The 26,326-nt window shown below is 38.8% G+C and overlaps 1 protein-coding gene across 1 annotated transcript in view; it reads left to right on the top strand.

The window, feature by feature from the left end:
- ADAM23 (ADAM metallopeptidase domain 23) overlaps positions 1 to 26,326 on the top strand; it is a 171,463-nt gene that overhangs the window by 26,019 nt on the left and 119,118 nt on the right. The window contains exon 3 of the mRNA XM_047085609.1: positions 23,803 to 23,879. Coding sequence (XP_046941565.1) covers positions 23,803 to 23,879 — 77 coding nt within the window. The remainder of the gene's footprint in view (positions 1 to 23,802; positions 23,880 to 26,326) is intronic.

Genomic DNA, 26,326 nt, shown 5'->3' with positions numbered 1-26,326 from the left:
CCAGGTTGAGGCAGGAGTATGTCAGCGTGGTGTTTGTACTCTGGAGCATAGAGGAGTCTTCCTAAACCCTCGGCAACGATCAGGACTCTCTGGGGCAGGCTCAGAATCAGGCATTTTGTTGTAAGGTGAACTGTTTTCTTTGCGGAGCTAATTACAAAGCTGGGTACGGTGTGGCACCAGATACTATAAATAGCATGTATCTGCATATTTTCCCTAAAAAATGGCCCAATTAGATAAACATCCACATACTTCTCCTCCTTCTTCCCGCTCCCCAAGTCCCCAGGCAAAACCAAACGAAACCCAAGAAATACTTTCATCTGCAGTGCATGGTTTTCTGGCTTGGAATGAAATGTAACAATGATAAAACTATAATAAATGGAATAATCGATAGACCCCCTAACCGGAAGCATTTAAGAAGGTGAAGATACCAGAAATAGAATTCTGGGTTTTCAAAAATGTTTATTTATTTATTTTGAGAGAGAGAGAGAGAGAGAGAGAGAGAGAGCGTGCGCACGTGCACGCACATGCACACTTGTGCCCCCGAGTGGGGGAGGGGCAGGGAGAGAGGGTGAGAGAGAGAGAATCCCAAGCAGGCTCTATGCTGTCAGCGCAGAGCCTGGCATTGGTGTTTGATCTCATGAACCTCGAGATCGTGACCTGAGTCAAAATCAATAGTCAGGTGCTTAATTGGCTGAGCCACTCAGGTGTGTCCCCTCCACCCCACTCTTTTAATTAATTGATTAATTAATTAATTAATTAATTTAGATGCTGGGATATTACTAAACATGCCATGACCAGGAGGCAAAATTTTGAGCTTTGCATCTTAACTGCTGTTAACCAAGAAGAGTTCATATACTGATTCTCTTATAAATCACAGCTAAAAACAGTGAATTATTTTAACCGTTTTAAGTGTATATTTCTGTGGCATTAAGTAAATTCACATTATTGTGCACCAACGCCACCATCCATCTCCAGAATGTTTTCATCATTCATTCGGTGGACGTTCTCACAGAAACTCTGTCTCCAGTAAATATTAACTCTCCCCTCCCTCCTTTCCCTAGTCCCCAACAACCACCATTCCTCTTTTCCTCTCTGTGAATTTGACTATCCCGGGTACCTCGGATAAGTAAAATCATACAGTATTTTTCCTTTTGTGACTGGCTTATTTCACTTAGCATAATGTCTTCAAGGTTCATCCATGTTGTACCCTATATCAAAATTTCTTTTCTTTTTAAAGCTGAATGATATTCCTTGGCATGTATACGCCACACTTTGTTTATCCCTTCATCTGTTGATGGATACTTGAAATGTTCCACCTTTTGGCTGTTGTGAGTAATGCTGCTGCGAACATGGGTGTATAAATACCTGTTTGAGACCCTGCTTCCAGCTCTTTTGGGTTCATACCCAGAAGTCGAATTGCTGGAGCATATGGTAATTCTATTTTTAATTTTTTTGAGGACTAACCATAATATTTTCCACAGCAGCTGCATTGTTTTACAATCCCACCAGCAATGCACAAAATTCTAATATTTTTCACATCTGTGTCAACACTTGTTTTCTGTTTGTTTGTTCAGTAATCTTAATCCTAATGGCTGTAAAGGAGTATCCCCGTGTGGTTTTTATTTGCACTTTCTGATGATTAATGATGTTGCACACTTTTTCATTTCCTTATTGGCTATTTGTATATCTTCTTTGGAAAAATGTGTGTTCAATCCTTTGCCCATTTTTTAATTGGGTTTGTTGTTGTTGAGTTGCAGGAGTTCTTTATATATTCTGGGTATCAATTTCTTATCAGGTATATTTTCTCTTATTCCATGAGTTGAGTTTTCTTTTGATAGTATACTTGAATGCACAAAGTTTTTAATTTTGATGAAGTTCAATTTATTTTTTGTTGCTGTTGCCTGTGCTTTTGGCGTTATATCCAAGAAATCGTTGCAAGATCCAATGTCATTAAGTTTTTCCCCCTGTATTTTCTTCTAAGAGTTTTATAATTTTAGCTTGTACATTTAGGCCTTTAGATTCATTTTTAGTTTGTTTTTGCATATGGAGTAAGTTAAGGGTCTAACTTCATTTTTTGCATGTGGATATCTAGTTTTCCCATCACCATTTGTTGGAAAGACTGTCCTTTCTCCGTTGACTGGTCTTGGCACCCTTGTCCGAAACCATTTGATCGTATGTGCGAGGATTTATTTCTGGGCCCCTCAGTGCATTGGTCTGTATGTTCATCTTTATGCCAGTACCGCACTATTTTGATTACTGTAGCTTGATGGTAGGTTTGGAAATCAGGAAGTGTGAGACCTCTTTTTTCTTTTTCAAAGTTGTTTTGGCTATTTAGAGTCCCTTGAAATTCCATATGGATTTTAGGATGAATTTTTCAATTTCTACAAAAAATGTAATTGGGATTTTTTTCTTTTTTAATAGGGATTGAGCTGAATCTGTAGATTGCTTTAGGTCATATTGACATTTTAATAGCATCGAGTCTCCCAATCCATGAACACAGGATGTTTTTCCATTTGTTTGTGTTTTATTTTATTTCTTTCATCAGTGATTTGTAGTTTTCACTGTCCAGGTTTTTCACCTTGTTCATGTATAAAACTGAAGCTAATATTTGTATGTTGATTTTGTATCCTGCAACTTTGATGAATTAATTTATTAGTTTTTATAGTTGTGCGTGTGTGTGTGTGTGTGAGAGAGAGAGAGAGAGAGAGAGAAAGAGAAAGAGGGAGACATCCTTACGGTTTCTCATAATTCTGAGATTCTTGCATGTTGGAAGGTGAGTAGGAATTATCTCGTGTGGACTCTTATTATTTGAAAGTGAGACAAATAGCTCCAGCAATAGTTGGTGTGAGGTGATGCCAGGAGAAAAGAGTTTTTGAAAAGTAGAGTCAGAGGAAGCGTAAAGAATAATTTTCCAGAGATGCTGCCGGTGGGATCATAGTGCCCTCTGATTTACCACCAAGAAGTCCTTGGTGGGAGCTTCTGGTGGGGAAATTCCAGAGAGCAGTCTTGAGAATCAGAGGGAAGGAATATCACGGTAGGTGAAAAACTGATGACAGATTTTCATATATAAACATGCACAGCCTCACCTGTAAAATTAGTGCAAATAGCTGTGAAAAATTAGTAGTTACTCTACTTTGTGTACATGGTTTAAGAATTCAGAGTTCATAACAGAATAAAATGAAGAGTGAAAGTCTCTCTCCCGACACTCCCCAAAGGCTGCTAAATTTTTATTTTTAGTTCTTTTAACATTGAATAATTTATCTCTGCCCTATTTTTAGATCCATCAACCTAAGATATTATCTTTTGTCTGCTTGCTATGAAATGTGAAGAATATATCACACTATGTTATGCTCCTTCCTTTCTTTCCCTTACCTCTTGATGTTTCCTTCTCACATATTTTTAATTTTCTGGTAGTTTTAGAATGATTTTTATCCTCAAAATGGACTTGGAGAGGGAGGGCATAGTGTTAGAATTAGTGGCAAGTTGCTGTCTTCGGCCTCTGGAGAGAGCTGGGGAGGACAGTGAAAGCAAAGTGCCTTCCTTCGATGAGTTACCAGGAGCTCTTCCTCAGCCTTGGCAGGGTGATGGGAAGGGAGGGAGAAAAATTCTGTGGAGGAAAACATTGCGTATTTCCTTCCTCCATTATTTTTTAAAAGGAAGAAAGGACCAGAGGCTGAAGGGCCTGTCAGGATTTTGTTCTAGTTATAATGGGAAGCCACTGGTGAGTTTTAAACACGGAAATCACATCATCTGATTTGTATTAAAAAAATTATTCTGGCTGTGTCACAGATGATGGGCTGTAGAGGGGCAAGAGTGACAGCAAGGAGACAAGTTATGAGATGCTTGCAGTTGTCCAAGGTAGAGTCTGTGTGGCCATCACTAGGGTGGTAACAGAGGAATTACAGGGAAGTGGGATTTGGGATGAGTATTAGAAGTCAAGTTTCCAGGTGATTGGTGATTTGAGGGTGAGTGGGCTAGTAAAAGAGAGGAGCTGTGGTAGACAGAATAATGCCTTCCCCACCCCAAGATGTCCACATCCTAATCCCCGGAACCTGTGAGTATGTTACCTCCCATGGTAAAAGGTGGCTCTGATCACCAAATTCCAATGTGTGGAGGGATTCTCCACACCAGCAAGCGATTCTCAGGACACCAGCAATTCTGACACTGTTTACCGGGGGGGGATAACATCAGATCCCACAGGTTAAGGCGTCAGACCTATGAGACTGCTCCTCAAACCCCACTTCAGATACCAGTTGCAACCCCAGGTTACCTACCACCTGTGCTTTTGGCTATAAGTAAGATGTTTCTACAGCCCCCTCTTTGGGGTTGATTAATTTGCTAGAGTGGCTCGCAGAACTCATAGAAACACTTTACTTGCTAGATTACGGGTTTATTATAAAAGGATGTAACTCAGGAACAGCCAGATGAAAGAGATGTCTAGGCAAGGTGGAGGTAAAGGGTGCGGAGTTTCCTGCCCTCTTGGAATGTGCTACTCTCCCTAAATCTTCACGTGTTCACCAATCTGGAAGCTCTCTGAACCCTCTCTCTCCTTTTAGGTTTTTATTGAGGCTTTATTACATAGGTATGATTGATGAAATCATTAGCTATCGGTGACTGATTGAACCCCCAGCCTCTGTGTCCTCTCCAGGGGTTAAGGGTTGGGACTGAAACTTCCAAACCTCTATTCATGGTTGGTTCCCCTGGCAACCAGCCCCCATCCTTAGGTGCCTTCCAAAAATCATCTCATTAACATAAACCCAGTTGTGGTAGGAAGGAGCCTGTCATGAGTAACAAGATGACATTGCACCATTATGGATCTGAAGTGATTTCAGGGACTGGGGACAGAAAACCAAATATTACAACAAATGGCACTCCCATTGCTCTTATCTCAGGAAATTCCAAGTGTTTTTGGAACTGTGAGCCAGGAACTGTGGACGAAGACCAAATATATATGAAAAATACCTTTTGGTCATCTGGATGACTAAATATTTATATTTCTTATAAATCACAATATTGCATGTGGCAAAAGGGATTTTGTAGATGTGATTCAGTTAAGGATCGTGAAATTGGAAGGTCATCCTGGAATATCTGGGTGGGCCCAGTGTCATCCCAAGGGTCCTTGTAAGAATCAGAGTCAAAGAAAGAGATATTATGATGGAAACAGAGGTTGGGGCCACATGAAGAAAAACCTAGAAGCCAAGGCAAATAGGCAGCCTCTAGAAGCTGGACAAGGTAAGGAAACTGATTCTCCCCTTGAGCCTCCAGAAAGACTCTAGACTTCGATTTGGGACTTTTGACCTCCAGAAGTTTAAGATAATAATTTGTGTTGTTTCAAGTCACAAAATTATGGAATTTGTTATTGCAGTAAAAGGAAATTAATACAGAAATCAAGAACGATTATAAGGCTTACAGAAGTGTTACTATTCCCCAACATGGAAAGGGCTGGGGAGGAGAGTTGAAAAGAAGGCTACGAAGAAACTGACTGTGTGCCCTTCAGGTGGACTGTTGGTCATCTGTGTGGGTATGTTGATGAGTAAATTGGCCATGGTCTCAAGGACGGGTCGGGATGAGATAACTATGGGAGCCACCAGTATATAAATGGTATTTGGAGACCTGGGGTTATATACCCACGGAGGAAGCATATTACATTAATCATGGCAAGACAGCTCAGTAACTTCTAAACAGAAGCCACATACTGACTTATTCCCCCTCATTTCATGCTGTTTAAATTACAGCTGTTTTCTTTTGAGTCACCAAATGACATTTCAAAAGATAATAAGAAGCTGCCACTTTGGGAAGAAAAAAAAACAACATTAAGCATCCTTGTAAAAGATCAAGTTTCAGGACTGCGTAGCTGCAGTATTTCTTCATTGTTTTTGGAAGAATGCATATGAGCTCATTTAACAGATTTAAACCTATAGCTTTATTTAGGGGGCTGTCTATGGTATAAATGTTCAGAATTTGCTTCTTATTGGTTAGACAACATTTAACTTTTGAAAGAACCAAACTCTCATTTTCTGTTGGTATCAGTTGCTTCCTGCTGTTTTGTTTCAAGGGCTTTGGTAACAGCTGAAAATGAACTTGGAAACCAAGGTTAAATTTTGTGTAAAGGCAACACATCTAGAGGAATCTACATAAATTCATAGATTTCCTGACCATGTAGAATGAGGGTTCTCAACCAGGGAAGATCTGCTCTCCCCGGGAGACATTTGGCGATGTCGGGAGATAGTTTTGGTTGTCATACTGCGGACGGGATGCTACTGGCATCTAGTGGGTAGAAGCCAGGGATACTGTCAAACAAACGTCTGGCAGTGCACAGATGCATGCAGCCTAAACTGTCAGCAGTGCTGAGGTTGAGAAACCATGTTATATAGAACTTTCGCAAACCTACGTACGGGATAGGGAAATGGCAACGCTTTTCTTTCCGTCCTTTAACGTATACACTGTTTCCTACATGAATCTAGTTGTGCACTGAGACTTTTTATCTTTTACTGCTCTGACATGACTGCTACAACAATCTTGCAGACTCTATAGTTTCTATTTTGTGAGAAACTAACTAATTTAGTGTTAACTGGAATGGAAGGCAGAAAGAAAAGAATTTGCTTGAAGTCTTAATTGAAATGGCTTTTTGCTTTCTTGGCTAAGATAAAACTGTTAAATTTTTTATAGTCTTATATTTACGGAAGGATTTTCATAGTCCATAAGAAGTTTTTTTTTTTTTTTTTTAATGTTTATTTAGTTTTGAGAGAGACAGAGAGAGACAGGGACAGAGCGTGAGCAGGGTAGGGGCAGAGAGGGAGTGAGACCCAGGATCTGAAGCAGGCTCCAGGCTCTGAGCTGTTAGTGCAGAGCCCGACGGGGGCTTGAACCCGTGAACCACAAGATCATGACCTGAGCTGAAGTTGGATGCTTAACCAACTGAGCCACCCAGTCGCCCCATATAAAAAGTTTTTATTTATAAAGTTTTAAAAAAATATTTATTTTTGAGAGAGAGAGAGAGAGAGAGAGAGAGAAAGACAGAGAGACAGAGAGAGAGACAGAGTGTGAGCAGGACCTGGGGAGAGGCAGAGAGAGAGAGAGAGGAGAAACATAGAACTTGAAGTGGGCTCCAGGCTCTGAGCTGTCAGCACAGAGCCCAACGTAGGGCTAGAATTCACAAACTGTGAGATGGTGACCTGAGTCAAGCTGGACAGTTAAACCAACTGAGCCACCTAGGTGCCCCAAGAAGTTTTTATTTTGGACTATTTATCAAGTATTCCTAATATCATGCCCTCTCTAGTCATGACTAATTAGATATCGCCCTGACATAGTTATTTGCTTATTTTAGGGAAAAAATCACCTAAAATAACTATAATTGAAGTAAAGTGAAATTTCAATTATTGCTTTATCTCTTTCTTGCTCTTTGGAACTGTTGAAACAAAAACATTGTGATTTAAAAAAAATAATCTAAGAAAAATTTCCTTACTGCCATTTGGTAACTTAAGTAGCAGTTCAAGGAACAGATTTAAGAATGAAGAGGTTTATACAGTGCTCTCGAGTCTTCTCATTTCTAAATTTTGCAATATAAACTTTAATTACCAGGTTGGTTAGAGACTTTTAGAAATGTACATTCTTCAGTAGGGTGGTGTGGAGCATACCTTGATCTCTGTGACTTAAGATCAGGCTCCTAAGATGATAGATACAGTTAGTCAATTAAAATCAGTAAGTGCATACGTTTAAAAGTTTCCAAAAAGTGGTGTGATAACAATGTATACCTAAAAGCAGTGATATATTTGAAATACTAAAAGCTGTTAAGATAGCGTGACTTCCAGAATATGGAAATCAATGTGGGAAATCAAAGGTCAGAACTGTGTTGTTTTATAAGAATACTATATATATGCATATGTATGTATGTATATACACGTGTATGTATATATATATATATACATACATACATATGCATATATACACGTATATATACATACATACACATCCATGCATATAATCCATGTACTTTGTTAGGGAACTAATCTCCTCATTTGCTGATCATTCTTTTGTAATTTTAGCACATACATACAAGACATGAAAATGATGCTCTTGGACTTCAGTTCTTTTGAGGGGGTTTGTGGTGCATAATATACCTCTTGGGTTCCAAAGTGACACTGTTTTAATTGAAAATGTTATTTTAAAGCCCAGTGGAGTGGGTTGCTTTGTACTGACTTCTTTAGTTTTCCCCCAAGTTATCTTTTTTTCTCCTTTACACCCTCGCTATTTCAGAAACTAGGTTATCTGTTGAAGTATACACTCCTCACTAGTTCTTTTACTGGAATATTTTTGTATTCCCAGTATTAATTCATTTATTCACTCATTAATTCGAGGCTTAATCCTTCATTTACTCACTTATTGCTTCTTAAAGTACGTAATCACTCAGTAAACATTAATGAAAAGATATATCTTCGTGCCTTATATCTAACTGCCTATTCTACATCTCCAGTTGGATATATAAGGTGCATATCAAACATAATGGTCCCAAACAGAAGTCTCTCTATCACTTGCTCTTTCTGTGGTGTTGCTCATGCCACTACATTGCTTACTTCTTCTGGTTATTCAGGCCAAAAATTCTGGACTCTTCCTTGTCTCCTCTAGTTCATTCATAACCTGTATCTAATCTGTAAGCAACTCCTGTTGACTTTGCTTTCATCATGCATCCAGAATCTGACCACTTCTTGTCAATTCCACTGTTACCCCTAAATCCAATTTACCATCAGCTTTTACCTGGATTATTGCAACAGTCTCGTAACTAGACCCTCTGCTTTTTCCCTGGCCCCTGCAACCCTTGACCTTTCGGCTGTTGTCAACACAGTAGCCTGAGTGAACTTTGAAAAATGGAAAGGAGGGGCATCTGGATGGCTCAGTTGGTTGAGCATCTGACTCTTGATTTTGGTTCAGGTTATGATCTCGTGTTTGTGAGATTGAGCCCTGTGTCGGGCCCCATGCTGGGCATGGGGCCTGCTTAAGATTCTCTCTCTCCCTCTGGCCCTCCCCCACTCACCCTCTGTCTTTCCAAAAAAAAAAAAAAAAAAAAAAATGGAAAGGAGATCATGTCACTCCTTAGCTTAAAATATTCAGTGACTTCCTATTTCATTAAGAGTAAAAGGCAAAGTTCTTAACAGTGGCCTACAAAGCCCTGTGTAATTGACACCTCATTGCTTCTCTAATTCATTGCCTGTGACACTCTCCTTGACCTATTCCACTTGACTCAAAATTGGCTTATTCTTTAACATACCAAATATACCCCTGCCTCAGGGCTTTTGCAACTTGCTGTTCTCTCTGCCTGAAATTCTCTTTTCCCAGATATCCAGGTGACTTGTTCCTTCATCTCCCAAACTTTGCTCAAATCGAGAGTCCTCCTCTGTCTCCCTCCCCCCCCCCATTTAATACTGTCACCTCTCCATACTCTGCAACTCCTAAATTTCTGTGCCTCTTTCCTATTTTATTCTTTTTTGCCTACTTGGCTAAATTTATTCCCAGGTATTTTATTCTTTTTGGTGCAATTGTAAATGGGATTGTTTTCTTATTTTCTTTTTCTGCTACTTTTTTCTTAGTCTGTAGAAATGCAACAGATTTCTGTATATTAATTTTGTATCCTGAGACTTGATTGAATTCATTTATTACTTTTTTAAAAAAATTAATATTTATTTATTTTTGAGAGAGACACACACAGAGTGCAAGTGGGGGAGGATCAGAGAGAGGGGGGACAGAATCTGAAATGGGCTCCAAGCTCTGAGCTGTCAGCACAGAGCCTGATGTGGGGCTTGAACTCACAAATGGTGAGATCAGATCTGAGCCGAAGTTGGACACTTAACTGACTGAGCCATGCAGGTGTCCCCATTCATTACTTCTAATAGTTTTGTTTTAACAGAGTTTTTAGAGTTTCCTATAAGTAAGTATCATGTCATCTGCAAATAGTGATAGTTTTACTTCTCCTTACCAATTTGGATGCCTTTTATTTCTTTTTCTTGTTTGATTGCTGTGGCTAGGACTTCTAGTATTATGTTGAATAAAAGTGGTTATGTAGACATCTTTGTCTTTTTCCTGATTTTAGAGGAAAAGATTTCAGTGTTTCACCATTGAGTACGATGTTAGCTGTGGGTTTTAAATATATAGCCTTTATTCTATTGAAGTATGTTCCCTCTAACCCTACTTTGTTGAGAGTTTTTATCATGAATGGATGTGGAATCTTGTCAAATGCTTTTCCTGCATCTGTTGAGATGATCATATAGATTTTATCTTTCTTTTGGTTAATGTGATGTGTCACAATGATTGATTCGTGAATATTGAACTGTCCTTGCATCTCTGGAACAAATCCCCATTGACTGTGGTGAATGATCTTTTAATGTATAGTTGAATTTGGTTTATTAATATTTTATTGAGGGTTTTTGCATCTGTCTTCAGCAGGGATATTGGCCTGTAGTTTTCTTCTTTCTTTCTTTTTTTTTTTTAAAGTTTACCTATTTATTTTGAGAGAGAGGGAAAGAGAGAGAGAGGGAGAGAGAGAGAGAGAGAGAGAGCAGGGGAGGGGCAGAGAGAGAGGGAGGTAGAAGGAATCCCAAGCAGGCTCTGCATCAGCAGTGCAGTAATGCAGTTGAGCCTGACATGGGCTGAAACTCTGAACTATGAGATCATGACCTGAGCCAAAACTAAGAGTCAGACACTTAATCAGCTGAGCCACCCAGATGCCCCTGTTGTTTTCTTTTTTTGTAGTGTTTTTGTCTGGTTTTGGCCTCAGGGTAATGCTGGTTTTATAGAATGAATTTGGAAGCTTTCCCTCCTCTTCAATTTTTTTTGGAATAATTTGAGAAGAAAAGGCATTAAGTCTTATTTCAATGTTTGGTAAAATTCACATATGAATCCATCTGGTCCTTGTTTCTTGAGAGTTTTTTGATTACTAATTCAATTTCATTACTAGTAATCACCCTGTTCAAGTTTTCTATTTCTTCCTCTTTCAGTTTTGGAAGATTGTATATTTCTAGGAATTTACTTATTTCTTCTAGGTTGTCCGATTTGTTGGCATATAATTTTTTGTAGTATTCTCTTATAGTTCTTTGTATTTCTGTGATATCAGTAGTTATTTTTCTTCCTTAATTTTTGATTTTTATTTGAGGTATCTCTTTTTTCCTTGATGAGTCTAACAGTTGGCCAATTTTATCTTTTCCATTATTTTTTTAGTCTCTGTTTCATTTATTTCTGCTCTAATCTTTATTATTTCCTCTCTTCTACTAACTTTACTTTATTCTAATTTTTCTCATTCCTTTAGGTGTAAGGTTTGATTGTTTGTTTGAGATTTTCTTGTTTCTTGAGACAGACCTGAATCACTATAAATTTGTCTCTTAGAACTGCTTCTGCTGTTTCCCAGAGATTGGACTGTTGTGTTTTCATTTTCATTTGTCTCCATGTATTTTTTGATTATTTCCTTTGATTTCTTCATTGACCCATTGGTTATTTAGTAGCATGTTGTTTAGTTTCCATATGCTTGTGTTTTTTCCAGTTTTTTTTCTTGTAATTGATTTTGAGTTTTAGACCGCTGTGGTTGGAAGAGATGCTCGATATGATTTCAGTTCTTAAATTTATTAAGATTTGTTTTGTGGCCTAACATGTGATCTGTCCTACAGAATGTTCATGCACACTCAAAAAGAATGTGTATTCTGATGTTCTTGGATGGAATGTTCTGCATATATCAAGATGTTTAAAAAAGTTTTTTTTTTTAACGTTTATTCATTTTTGAGAGACAGAGACAAAGCATGAGCGGGGAAGGGGCAGAGAGAGGGAGACACAGAATCTGAAACAGGCTCCAGGCTCTGAGCTGTCAGCACAGAGCCCGATATGGGGCTTGAACTCACAAATTGCGAGATCCTGACCTGAGCCGAAGTCGGACGCTCAACCGACTGAGCCACCCAGACACCCCTGCATATGTATCCAGATGTTAACCAGGTGTTAAGTTCATCTGGTCTAATGTGATATTCAAAGCCATTGTTTCCTTGTTGGTCTTCTGTATGGATGATCTATCTATTGATGGAAGTGAGGTATAAAAGTCCCTTACTATTTTTTTTTTAATATTTATTTATTTCTGAGAGAGAGACAGAGTGTGAGCAGGGAAGGGGCAGAGAGAGAGGGAGACACAGAATCCAAAGCAGGCTCCAGGCTCTGAGCTGTCAGCACAGAGCCCGATGCAGGGCTCGAACTCACGAACCATGAGATCATGACCTGAGCCGAAGTCGACGCTTACTGACTGAGCCACCCAGGCGCCCCTAAAGTCCCTTACTATTATTGTATTACTGTCAATTCCTCCTTCTTTACCTGGTGAATTTATCATCATCTGAATTGTTTTATTATTCTTTTTAAAAATATTTATTTAATTTTGAGAGAGAGAGAGAGAGAGCACATGTGCACATGAGTGGGGAAGGGACAGAGAGAGATGGAGAGAGAGAACCCCAAGTAGGCTTCATGCTGTCAGTGCAAAGCCCCGTGTGGGGCCCAATCCTACGAACTGTGAGATCATGACCTGAGCTGAAATCAAGAGTTGGACGCTTGACTGACTGAGCCACCCAAGTGCTCCTAACTTGCTTTTAATTTATTTGTTGATTGTGTTACTCCCCTTGCCCTCCAACACACACTAAAATACAAACTCTGAAAAACCAGAGCTTCTGCTGAAACACGGTAGATACAATAATTATCTCTTGAATCAGTAAATTATTTCATATATGATGTAGATGCCAATGAGGTAGGATGTAAGCTGAGAAAATGGAGATATTTCAAAGTACTGTTTTATATGTTTTTAAGATTCTGTGTAATTCTGGGTTCTTGTCTGGAGATTAAAATGGAGTTTTAACGAATCTAAAACATTCTGTAGACATAGTGAGATTATTATTTGCTTACCAAAGTAGGCACAATATTCTGTGTAATAGTCAACATTCTAAATGTTAGTTTCAAAAATTACGTGACTACATGCTGAATGGTTGGCATTTTGCAGAATTCTGTGAAAGATGAGTGTTAGAGAAAATTAGGTCACATCAATATTAATTTTTCCATATCTAGCTTTGAGTAAAGCATGTGTATGTAGCACACATGGTACCTGTTTTGAGTAAAATTGTGATACATGACAATTGTTGAGTCTCTATGTCCAGAAATAGATCTTAGTAGTGTTACTGAGGAAGTCTAATGGCACATGCATGCTTGTAAAATGGGAAAATCCATTTTTGGGTTGGCCCCTAATTTGGAAGTTACTCTTACTATCTAAAAGGGCAGGACACAACACATCCATGGCCATAACTGAGGTCAGAATTTAGAGCAAAGGACAGAACCAGACACAACTGAGAACCAGCAAACATAGAACTCTCTTTACATCAAAAATGTGGATGGAGGTGGATTCCTGTAGACAAAAGGAAGGTCCACCCCGTAACACAAAATATTGTGCCACATATCTCCCAGAGAGTAGTTAAGGAAAGCAAAGACATCTTGGGAATTCCGTCATCACACAGCTGTGTATTTCTGATGAAGTCATATGTGTAGCCTGAGAAATTTCTTCAAATAGAAGTATAGAGATCCCAACACAAATCAGCTTTGGGCAAGAACAGTGTGAGACCCACCAGTGAAGATCAGTAGAATGAATCAAGATGCCTCAAGAGATGAGAGATCTGGCTGGACAGGTCTGTTTGCCTTCCTTGGAAACTGGAAATTAATATTTCAGTTTATATCATTTGTGATTTGCTGGATATAACGGTTTTCAAGTGAACTGTGTATCGTAATTTTCATTTTGTATTTCAGACTTATTTATTATTAACTAATCCTATGTGGTCATCATAAAGATCCAAGTTAAAGAACTTTCTTTGCTCTGGCTAGATATTTGAGCCCTCTGGGGTCTTGTAGCCAGCATTTCAAGGACAAGAGTAGGAAGACAAAGAAGATAGGGCTTCTCATGGGGTGCTATTTTACAGAAGTTTTTTTTCTTTGGGGATAGTATTAACATTATATAAGCAAATTAACAAATCTGTCATGTAATGAGTCACAGATATTCAGCATGGAGCTTGGTGGTGTTTGTTTTCAAAACGTATGCCCTATTTCTATTCTTTTATTTAAATTATTAAGTGGGTATTCAATAATTCTGGCTAGAAGGACAAAATATGTTCTCTTTTATGACAAAGAGTGTTAGCAGAGAGAGAATCACTCCTTGGGGTTGCACAGTTTGGTCATGTAGAAATTGATGAGGAAAAAAAGGTGAATCACACCTCAGCTACTAGATTAATGCATCAAATTAAATGTTACTATTCAGGAAGGCAGCAGAAAGAAACTGCTTCCATGGTAACTGTTGTCATAGTTGTATTTTTACTCGTCTTTCAGAAAATGTATGAAAGCTAAATAATACAGCTGTAGTGATGCTTTTAATGATTTGCCCATTTTCAAATAGCAAGAGCTCTGGAGGCTTATGATTTCATCTCTCTCTTGAGTTGGTATTGTCAGCTTAATATCCAGCAAACATCAATCACTAGGGGTAAACGTATGGAAGGCAATCCATAGAAATGTCCAAAGATGCTTTGTCACTGAAGGTGTATTTTTTCCAGAGTTCTCCTGGGTTACTAAATGATCACCCAGGAAGATCTTAGTGTGGTTCTATAGGGCTAAAAAGAGACCCCTCCCAGGTATTTCTAGCTTCTCTTCTTTGGCTGGCCATGGGGAATATTAAAACTACATTTTTAGTGGAGCGCCTGAGTGGCTCAGTCGGTTAAGCGTCGACTTCGGCTCAGGTCATGATCTCGTGGTTTGTGAGTTCGAGCCCCGCGTTGAGCTGTCAGCCCCAAGCCTGGAGCCTGCTTCAGATTCCGTGTCTCCCTCTGTCTGCCCCTCTGCTGCTTGCACTCTGTCTCTTGCATGGTCTCAAAATTAAAAATAAACATTAAAAATTTTTTTTAAATACATTTTTACTGCAACTACCTCACAATTTATAAACTGGAATATCTGTTTGGATTATCAATACCTGTTTTTCCTCTTTCTCTTCAGGATCTATCTTTTGTCTGTATAAGATTTAGAGAGCACTTCAAACTGAGTGACAGTAGGTGAGAAGAAGGAAGAAGATGAAAAGTGGATTCTCTTTAAAACTGGTTTATTTAGCAAAACACTCTTGGAAAAGATTTGGTCAGATGTTAAAACTCAACATGGCATCCTTTTTTTCTGAATCATCAGACTGGATAGTTGAATGTTGGCTAGATTTCTTTCAGAATAGAAGTTCTACCTTTCTTGGCTAGGTTGGCTAAGGGAACAAGGTCAAGCAATGACTTGCCTCCGTCACCGGGAGAGGCTGATCAGTCTGTGGCCTGTGAGAACAGTGTGCTTTGCTGTTGTTGTGGTGTTGTTTCTGTAATATCCATCAAGGTTGGGATTCCAGCTTTCTAGTTTAAGGCTAAAAGATAGATTGATTACAAAATACATTGGTATATTTTAGACTTGTGTGTGTTCACACACAAAATATTGTGTGATCTCGTGAAATGCTTTATTTTATATTAAACTGCCATGTTTTGGTTCCGACCACAATTCAAACTGTAGTTTCATGTTCCAGAATGGAAGACATCCTGTGTTTTACTTTAAAAGCATGTTTCTTAGGTCTCTGTTTGTTAGCAAACACTTAGAAACACCTTGAAATTTCATCCTGTTAAATCAATTTTAGGGCTACCTGAATTCTAGCTATGTTTAAATGCCGGGAAAGACTTCTCCAGTAAGCTTTTCTCAGCCCTCTCCAGTCCTCAGCATTCTGGCTCCTTATATTTAAATGTGCTTGTTACCCATACCATACGATTGTTAACATTAGATTGGGGAATTAATTGTGCTTAAGTTGTCTGTGGCATCTTTATGGATACTATTCATCATTATTATTATTTAACCGAAGTATTTAACTCAAGTGTCTTATTCTTTGTGGTTTCTCATCTCATTCCCCTTACTGCGTTGTAAACTTTCATATAAATACTAATTCTTCTATATCTTTGCATCTGTCACGGTATCTCCCACAAGGTTGGGATTCAATGCAAATTTGCTAATGGGTTAACCAGTAATCCTGTGAATTGGAACATGCTAGAAGTAAACATGATAATGTTCTCTCCCACAAGCTACCTATTTAAATGCATCTTGGGAAGAATTTTCAGCAAATTACCTTAATTTGCAAAATTGCCTTCATGTAACATTTGCAGCTGTTCCACGTCTCAGGAAAATGATTCATATTATTTTAAAGACACGGCAACTTGAACAAAGTCAAAGCATAATGACACGACAACTTGAACAGTCAAAGCATAATGCCTAATGGTAATTAGCAATAAAAAATATTAAATTTGTGAATTTTGCAGAGGATAAATGCACATTGGATTTTCTAGAAGGTGGCCAGCTATATTGGGAAGGAACTTTTAAGGTGGAGCTGACTGATAACCTTTCCAAAACATTAATGTAGTTTTCTTCTCCCCGCCCCCCTTTGTCCTTCAACTTTGCCCCCTTCTTCCTAAATTATTGACCTCTTTCTATGTGGCCAAACTTTTCTAGGAACTTCCCTCATACTCATCCTGTTGGTAAGCTATTATTATTTATATTTTAATGACCAGAAAACATTGAGGTTGGAGGGATAAGGACTTTTGGCATAACTTGGCACTTTTTCCTCACTGAACTGAAGCCAACACTTCATCTTTCTTCCTTTGATGTGTGACCTTGAACAAAAAAATCATTTAACTTCTGTGTGCCTTCTAAAAATGTTTTTCTTCTACAAAAGGGCAATCACAACATCTGCCTACTAAGTCAACTGCACAGGGTACCATATTATTCTGATCGGTCGAGATAATTAAAACACAAGGAATATAGGGCGTTGTTATTTTTATTATATAAAAGTCTTGATCACATTGGTGATCACCAGTGTGCACACTTAGGATCAGGGGTTGGAACCAGGTTGTAGTTAAAATGATCTATTAGTGTTTCCTTTTGAACATTCAAACTCCTAAGATATATTTACATATTTGAATTTTTACACTGTACAGGAAAAAGATCCACAAGCTACATTTCTGTGTTTCTTTAGCTGTGTGTGGGATAGACCCAGATGCGTTATTTACAGAAAAGCCTGTGTGATCTAAAGAAGGTGAAGTATTTTCCTCAAATGTATTCCAATTTAAACTAGGTAGTTTATTTCTTATTGGAATTTAATTATTCGGGTTGCTGGATTCTGGGCCTCCTGTGACACGGAAGAGAAAACCACTCTGTGTAACCCAGTGATGCAAGGCTGCATAGCAAAGCTTCTTCCTTCAACCACTCAACCCGTTACAACGAAGCAGGCTCCTTGTAGGATATGATTAGCTGTTCTCTTTCTTCCTTCCTAGTTGGTGAATTTCCAAATCCATCTACTCTGAAACCATAAAATGTCCCGAATCTTAAAAGAAAGCTTTTCAAGTGCCCTGAAAAGCTTATAGTTTATACACGCAGATGCAGACCCACACTCGCTATGAATATAATATTTTAGTGAACATAGGATGAGCAATATTATGGCAATGAGGGACATAAAAATAAGAAAGAAATTACCTCCAGTCTCACTAGTAATCAGCTATTTAGCTGTTTTACTTTTTCCGTGATTCTTTGCAGTAGAAAAGACAGTTTATTGATCCTGGGTTCCTGGGTTCTAACTCTAATTACAACATTTTGATTTCTCTAGCACCTTCTTTCCTAGAAGCCCACAGCTCTCTTCTTTAGGAAACAGAGCTGGAATCATCCCACAGCTGTCTGCTCAGGACTGCTTCATACTTTCCAGGGCTTCTGCAGGCCATTTGGAAAGCATTTGTTTGTCTTACTGATATGCCGCTCCAGACAGGTTTTCTTCATTACTTCAGTGAGTGTTTCCCTAAATAAACTGAATATATCTTAAGAGCAGGGAAACTTCTTCCAAACTTTCTTCTGTTTCCCAAACCATATACATTACAGAGCATATTAAAGTACATTACCCGCTCAGAGGATGCTGTGATGGACAGTGTAGAGACCTCAATTCAAGTAGCTCCCTTTCTACTGAATTATGACATTCAGTCTCAAAATATTTTCTGAATTCAGGGAAAGTTTAAACTTTCCACTTCCTATATTTAGTTTCAGTTATGTGTATGAGTCCTTGCCAAGTAGTGAAGAATATTGATTGAATACTCATTATGTGTGAGGCATTTTTGCATGAAAACATACGTACTCTGGAAATGTCTGATTTCTATTACTAGAAGTCGAGAGAGTCATCTTTTTCTCTTGTCTTCATGTCCATATTAATGTTAACTGTTCTAGAATATAAGTCCCAAGAAAACATAACTATGTATCTTCAGTTTATGTAATGTACATGATTGCTCAATATCATAACATAGCTCGCTAAGACGCAAGACCAGTCTTAAGACGCAAAACCAGTCTTAAGACGCAAAACCAGTCTTCACTGAGGAACCTGACAGTCTTCCAAAGTTATTTAATACGATACCATTAGGTGCCATCTACTAAAAAGAAAAAAAAAACCCTAGAAATACAAAAGCACATTGTTAAATGTGTAAATTGTTCTTCAGTAAAGGAGGTTTGTGTATATAATTGAGTTTAGTTGTTTTTTGTTTATAGAGTTCCTGTAATTTCACTGTTCCAGATTCTGAGTCAAAAGAAAAATATCGAAGTGCTTAGGCAACAGCTGTTTTCAGTCCTTCAGGGTGTAATTCTGAGCCCAGGGCTATGCTTATTCTTGTCGTGAAATGATGCTCTTTGACTGTAAAACCCTGCATTCTTTCACACTGCTTTTATAGTGACTGTCCTTGTAAAAACAAGTGTTAATCATCAAGTCTGTTTAACAAATATCCCAAAGGAGAAATAATCCATTACGACCTTATGTGTGGTTCATGAACTTTTCTCTAAAGTATATCTGTGATCCAATTTTGTATTACTGAACACATTTCTAAACCTCACTGTATGGTTCCTTCTTTGTAAAAAAAGGCATGTGTTATAAAACCTTCTACTCATCTTGGCCATTCTTCTGATGTTTCTGTCATTTGAAAGAAGGGGGTTACTATGAAGTAAAAACAATATCCAAAAATGTAATTTGTAGAACAATAATGATGAGGACTTGTTTTACCTGATTTGAAAACATATTTTAATTGGACAATTTTCAAAACTGTATAGTATTTTGTAACATAAAAAATGATCAGTTAGTTGATATGGAGTAGCAGAGATTCCAGTAGTTAAAAACTATTTTAATCACGTTTCAGACAGAGCAGAAATTACAGAATGATAGGGGAGAAGTAGCATTTGTCAGGTACTTATTTCGATATAGAGAAGAATCTGTACTCTGTACAAATGCTGAATGTATAACAATGGAAAGAGAAATGGAACATAAGAAAAATAATGTATACCATTGTATTGAAATTCCTTAAGATGGATACAAATGTATTAGATGAATATACCAATTCTATTTGATATATGTACAAGGAAAATGAATGCTTGGGGAAATCTTAAATCATTTATAGGAAAATGTGCTGCCTCTTTGCATTAAAATAAGTTAAAATGTTAAAACATTCTTACTGATAAAGGTAATACGATCAGATATTTTCTTTCCCCATGGAGAAACAAGGATGTTGTTGATGGCACTGTAAGTGTTTCAGTTGTTGTGGACGGTAATCTGTCAATATGATTTAGTTCTAATATCTTCGTTGATGATGGTGGTGGTGGTGACTGGGCATGTGCCAGGCACTGTGCTGAGTAAGTGGGGGCACATTTGGAGGAATGCTTGCTGTCTTGGCCACAGGTATGTCTGTGTGACCAGACGTGTCATTGAGCATATCGCGCAAAGCCCCACAGTCTCTGGAGCACCTTTTCAGATTCATTGTTTGACATTTCCTTCAAAAGCTGTTTGTTTGTTTTTTAAGTTTACTTATTTATTTTGAGAGAGAGACAGAGAGAGAGAGTGAGCAGGGGAGGGGCAGAGAGAGGGAGAGGCAGAATCCCAAGCACGCTCTGCACTGTCATCGCAGAGCCCGACACAGGGCTTGAACTCACCAACCATCAGATCATGACGTGAGCTGAGATCAAGAGTTGGACGCTTAACCAGCTGAGCCACCCAGATGCCCCCCCCCCAAAACTGTTTTCTTTATAGGCCATATTAATTTTTAAAAAAGTAAAAAAGCCTTTTTTTCCATATTCATTTTTTACTCTATTGTTGTAAATGTTTCCCCCCATGCCCTGAATGTCTTCTCTTCGTCTGGCAGGTGGATTCTTTTCCATCTTCTGGACTTTTGTTCACACTGCACCTGGTCAGTGAAGTCTTGGTCCCTGTGGCACCTTAGACCCACCGAGGCTGGCAGGTCTCCCTGGAGGGGAGGGGCTGTGTTCCAGTCATCCTTATGCACACAGTGAGACTTAACACCTGTGTGGAGAGTGAATGAATAAAAAAAAAAAAAAAAAAAGGGAAAATCCCAATAGTAATGTTATTTGCCCGCTCTTTCATTAAATTCTGTTAAACTGAATCTTATCACATTGGCTCAGTATAAGTTTATTTAATCCTAGAACTCCCAACAAGGCTATAAAATGGGGTAAGCAGTTATTACCAGCTACCTTATCGTACAACAGGCTTCTGTTGGGGTTTGTACTTGTCTCGTTGCTTATTTGCTGTAAGATGAGCCTTTCAGTGGTTAATGTCAGGTTCTTTTAAGTTGCTTAAGGCAGTAATTTATCACCCTTTTTAGGCCAGGGTGGCATTAATGAACTCTTCTCTCTATTTAATATTCTTAACAGAAAATATGCTTAAGGGCCTATCTTTTTTTAAATTTAAATCCAACTTAGTTAACATATAGTGTAATAGTGATTTCAGGAATAGAATTTAATGATTCATCACTTACTTATCACACCCAGTGCTCATCCCAAAAAGGCTCCTCCTTAATTCCCCTTGCCCATTTAGCCCATCCCCCAATCACCTCCCCTGGAGCAACACTCAGTTTGTTCTTTGTATTTAAAAGTCTCTTATGGTTTGCCTCCCTCTCTGTTTTTTTAAAAGAAAAAATTTTTTTAATGTTTATTTATTTTTGAGAGAGACGGTCAGAGCATTAGTGGGAGAAGGGCAGAGAAAGAGGGAGACACCGAATCCAAAGCAGGCCCCAGGCTCTGAGCTGTCAGCATAGAGCCCGACGCTGGGCTCGAACTCAGGAGCCACGAAATCATGACCTGAGTTGAAGTCGGAGGCTTAACCGACTGAGCGACACGGACGCCCCTCCCTCTCTGTCTTTACATTATTTTTGCTTCCCTTCCCTTATGTTCATATGTTTTGTATCTTAAATTCCACATATGAGTGAAATCACATGATATTTGTCTTTCTCTGACTTATTTCACTTAGCATAATACACTCTAGTTGCATCCATGCTGTTGCAAATGGCAAGATTTCATTCTTTTTGTTTGCCAAGTACTATTCCATTGTATATATAAACCACATCTTTTTTATCCGTTCATTAGTTGATGGACATTTGGGCTCTTTCCATACTTTGGCTATTGTTGATAACGCTGCTATAAACATTGGGGTGCATGTATTAAGAGCCTATCTTATTCTCAAGAAGAAAGTTGTTTTTTTCCTTTAAACTTTTGGGACCCAGAAATGAAAAAATTTCCCTTGTATGCATTATTCATCAAAATCTTCATGCAAAAATTAATGCTTCAAGACACAGAATGAATTTAGAATAAGAAGAATATGGTATTTATGTCAGGAGATAAAGGTTCTGATGTAGATGACCGAGACCTCAGTTAACAAGACAGGAATTTCTTTCTCTGTCATGTAGTCATCTGGATGCAGGAAGAGCCCGAATCAGATATGATGACCGTATTCTGCATGGTTGTTTGGGGTTTGGCGAGTTGTGCCAAGGTGTTAGGTATTTGGGCTCCTTCTTTCTCATTGCTTTGTATTTAAATTTTAATACTTATTAATTTCATTTTTATTTCATGTTTTGATTATTATTTTTAATTTTTTAAATATTTATTTATTTTTGAGAGAGAGAGAGAGTGCAAGCATGAGTTGGGGAGGGGCAGAGAGAGAGGAAAACACAGAATCCAAAGCAGGCTCCAGGCTCTGAGCTGTCAGCACAGAGCCCGATGCAGGGCTCGAACTCACGAACTGTGAGATCATGACCTGAGCTGAAGTTGGACGGATGCTTAACCAATTGAGCCACTTAGGCACCCTATGTTTTGATTATTGTAGTGATTATGCGGTTAGCAGTTGTGCTTGACTGGAAGTAGAAGTTATGGTTTATAGTATTTTATGGGTTTGGCGTGGCAAAATAGTCCTGACAATAAATATTTGGCTTAGAAGTTCATATATTTTGAGGAAGGGCCATTAATCTCCAACTGTTTGCAATACCCTTGTGATACAAGTTGTCCAGGCTGGGATGGAAAGTGAGCCCACATCATGGTGCAGAGTAGAAGCAGATGAAGTGTTCCTGGAGCCCTGAGGATGAAGGGTTCACTTCCAACCTGCGTGTGAAGGAGGGCTTCGTGGAAAGTAATGCAGTTGGGCTGCCCTTGAAGGATGAGTAGGGTAGGATGAAGACAGAGAGGAGCATGGGTGGTATTGCCGGGACGGGTCGGGGAGGGGAGGAGGGGAAAGTACCAGAGCAGGAGGATGCAGTGTCTGGTTGCCATGCAGGTAGCACTTCACAGATGGTTTGTGACACCACCATGCCTGAAGAATGGAGTTTGCAGGAAGGATGTTTTTGAGCAGGGAAGGGAAGGGAAGGGAGTATAGATGTTGCATTTATTCTTGTCTTTAAAAAAATTTTTTTTCTTGATGGAAGGATAGAGGGGAATTTTATCTTGGGTAAGACTTTAACAAAACTCCATTGATTTGTTAACTTACATTTTTCGAGATAATTCTGTGAGCTAAACTAATCTTTAACACCTAGTACATATGACTCCTGTTTAGATGGATTATCGTGTTTTGAGTTAAGGCACAGTAACGACAGTATTTGTTCTTTTTTCTTTAGGTGTATTTTTTTTTTTTTTTTTTGAGAGAGAACATGCATACCAGCAGGGGAGGGGCAGAGAGAGAGGGAGAGAGAGAATCCCAAGCAGGCTTCTCACTGTCAGCACAGAGCCTGACTTCGGGCTCAATCTCATGAACTGTGAGATCGTGACCTGAGCCGAAACCAAGAGTTGGACGCTCAGCCCACTGAGCCATCCAGGTGCTCTAGTAATGACAGTATTTGTAAATGTGTGACTTTTTCAGGGGGACATACACTCTGAGGGTTCATGAGGGGCATGGGTCTAAGTGCTTTCTGAAGTTAAAAGGTTGTGGATTCGCATTTTACTGCCACATTCTGCTGATAGATCATTTATAGAAAGTTCCAGTTTCTGATGAAGAACAGAGTGCTGACATGAGTTTTCACTTAGGTGTGCAGAAAGAATTGGTTAGCTTTGTGCGCAAAATAGGCTGAAATCCAGCCTTAATTAGTCAGACTTTTGCATAATTCATCGCAGTCACTTTGAAAGTCCAGCTGAATATGCTCTTGATTTTGATCACAATGGGTTCATTTTAAAGGACCGATTGTCTTTTATTAGTTCCGTGCTACACAGGTATTTATGTCTTCCAAGTAAAGCCATGACAATGCACCTAGTATCCTTTTAAAGAAATGGATTGTTACACAGGGATCCATAAAGAAGTGCATCAATCCATAAAAATGTTTTTCTTATTTAATATCATTGCTACCAATCTAATCAGCTTTAAAGACAGGAAGGTAAGCTAAGTTTGTTTCTGTCTCTTTGAATCCATAGGCTGTCCATCTGGCCCAGGCAAGCTTCCAGATTGAAGCCTTTGGCTCCAAATTCATTCTTGACCTCACACTGAACAAGTAAGTGTTTAGTTATAATCCTGTTAAGAAGCAAGTGCAATAAAACTTTACTTCATGATAATGGTTTAGTCAAAATAGTGTCTGTTGTTGAAGCAATTGATATTTTTTAGCTGACTATGTCATGTTGCACTTAAAGAAAAATATAAAAGTCTGAAGCGAAGTCTGTCTTTTTTTCTTTTCCTGAAAGAGAAGGCATTTAACATTTAACTTGTTAAATATCTCCAGTAGAGTACTTACATATTATGATTTTAAATGGAATAAGTCTTTGAAGTAATGCTAGTTAATCAGTGTTAACTATGGTCATTACTATATATAGGAAACATGATGAATTACTGACTCAAGTATAATTAGACTTCCGTCTAGAAATTTCTTCCATTTTACTTTTCATTATGCAATTCACATGACTTCTGTATGAAGAACAAAGAAAATCATGACTTGCGATACCTATTTTGAGAAGGGTCTTCCTTTGTAATTTTCTCTAATACAGGTTTTTAGAGATTGGTCCTGATGAAAATCCACCCAGTTTTTCTCTGAGCATGTGTTTATGTTGATATTTAAATGCCGTTTCCCAAGTTGGAACCAATTGTACAGATATCTTTGTACAAAGCATGAGCAAGCGCTATTTACTGAAGCAGGCCTCTTCAGCCTCTAATTGAGCTCGCAGTGAGCCTTTCTTGGGTGAAGGAGATTTCCTGTATGGTTCTCTTCAGCTGAGGGAGCCAGGAGCTCCAGTGAGTATTTTAAATTCTCCTCAGTATTTTGACCAGAACTGAATCTTTGCCAGAAAGATACCACATAAGGCCATCAGACACTACAATGTAGGCAGCCGCAGTCAATATCTGAGAAATTGCAAAGGAATATATAGAACAACTATTAAATTTCTTATATGCCAAATTCTGTGAGCTCGGCAGAAAAAAAAAACAAAAAAACAAAACGCAGAGTCAGCTTGGGTGCTCCTTACTCAAGTTTTGTTGCAGCTTTAAGTCAGAATGAATCAGCAGAACTCAGTTTCCGGTGGTAAAGCTGTTGCGGGTTTTCTTCTTTGAGTCTGCTGAGCATTGGTTGAGTGCCTTTTCACCCCGCTGTGTCAGCACTGTACCTGCCTAGGAGATTTGTCTTGCCAAATCTTAGACTGTGTTGAGTCGCGAAGCATGGCTAATTTTAGTTTGTTTAAGGTCCTCTGTTCCTTTAACTCTTACTGCAATGGAGACTGTCATTCCAAACTGAAGGGTGGTCATAGCAGCTGACATTGCCATGTATTTTGAACATTAAAACGTCACGGCCACGACTGAGCCTCCCAATCGAATGACTGAAGAAGTCTCCAGTGGACTTAGAGATCTGAAAACACACGAGAAAATCATTTACCAGTAATATTTAACATGCACAGTAACCAAGTTGAGCACCTACTGTGAGTGGCCCTTGCCTTGAGGAGCTTCTTGTTTAGTCCAGAAATGTTGATAGGTAAATATACAATTTTAGAAGAGTGTGAAATTTGCTGTGCTAGAGATAAATGTGGAGTTCTGTGGTAGCAACAAAAAGGCAGCTCTTCAGGTGGGAACAGTGTGGAAAGGCATCCTGGAAATGGTGACAGTTGAGCTGAATCTTCTAAGACAGGTGCTAGTGAGGAGGAGAGTTGTTGGGGAGAAAGATAGGAGAGGAAGAGGAAATGGAGAATTGTGTCTAGACAATTCTTAGCGTGTGCTAAGGAGCCAGGCACATGCAGCTGTGGGGCATGTTAAGGAAGCATGAGACTTTTATTGAACTTCATGGCAAATTACAAGGTTGAGGCAGAGGGAGATGAGTCAGAATAGGTAGGCCCAGGGACAGCTCAACTCATGCAAGATCTCGTCTGCCATGCTTCAGAGCTTGGCTGTTATCCTCTAGAGTCTGAAAAATAAAGTAAGGGAATAAACTGAAGTTGTTCTTAAGAAGTGCCCAGAGGCATGGAGAGAGAATGCTCTCAAGAAATCTTCAGTTGATAAAAATCATCAGGATTGCTTTGATATGGATGACAAGGCAGAAAGAAGAGTTAAAGTTAATAGGTGCCTTGATCATATAGCTAGGTGGAAGGTATCCAGCTGAAATGGGCAGCACAGGGAACAACTCTTTAAATGGTGAAAAAGATATGAAATCAGAATAGACATAATTGATCGGAAAGGTTTTGGACATACATGGGGCCATGCCTAGGAGGTAGGTGGAAATCACAATCTGAAGCTCAGGGAAGAGATGGGGGCTGGAGATAGTAGAGAGTTATTTCCATATAATGTTAATGACAAGCATGGTTGTGAATGAGATTGCCCAGGGAAGGTAGGTAGAATGAGAACATAAGCTGGAAAGACAGTTAAGAGTTGAGGAGAGGAAGAGGAATCCACGAAGGGACAGAGAGTGAGTGTTCAGAGAAATGGGGGGAGAATCGGGGCAATGATTAAATTGAGAGTTTCAGAACA

Source organism: Lynx rufus, unplaced genomic scaffold, assembly GCF_022079265.1.
Source record: "Lynx rufus isolate CCGP_SWC_20201006 ecotype Redwood Valley unplaced genomic scaffold, mLynRuf1.p SCAF_2, whole genome shotgun sequence".
NCBI lineage: Eukaryota > Metazoa > Chordata > Mammalia > Carnivora > Felidae > Lynx > Lynx rufus.
This window is presented reverse-complemented; position numbering and strand designations above follow the sequence as displayed.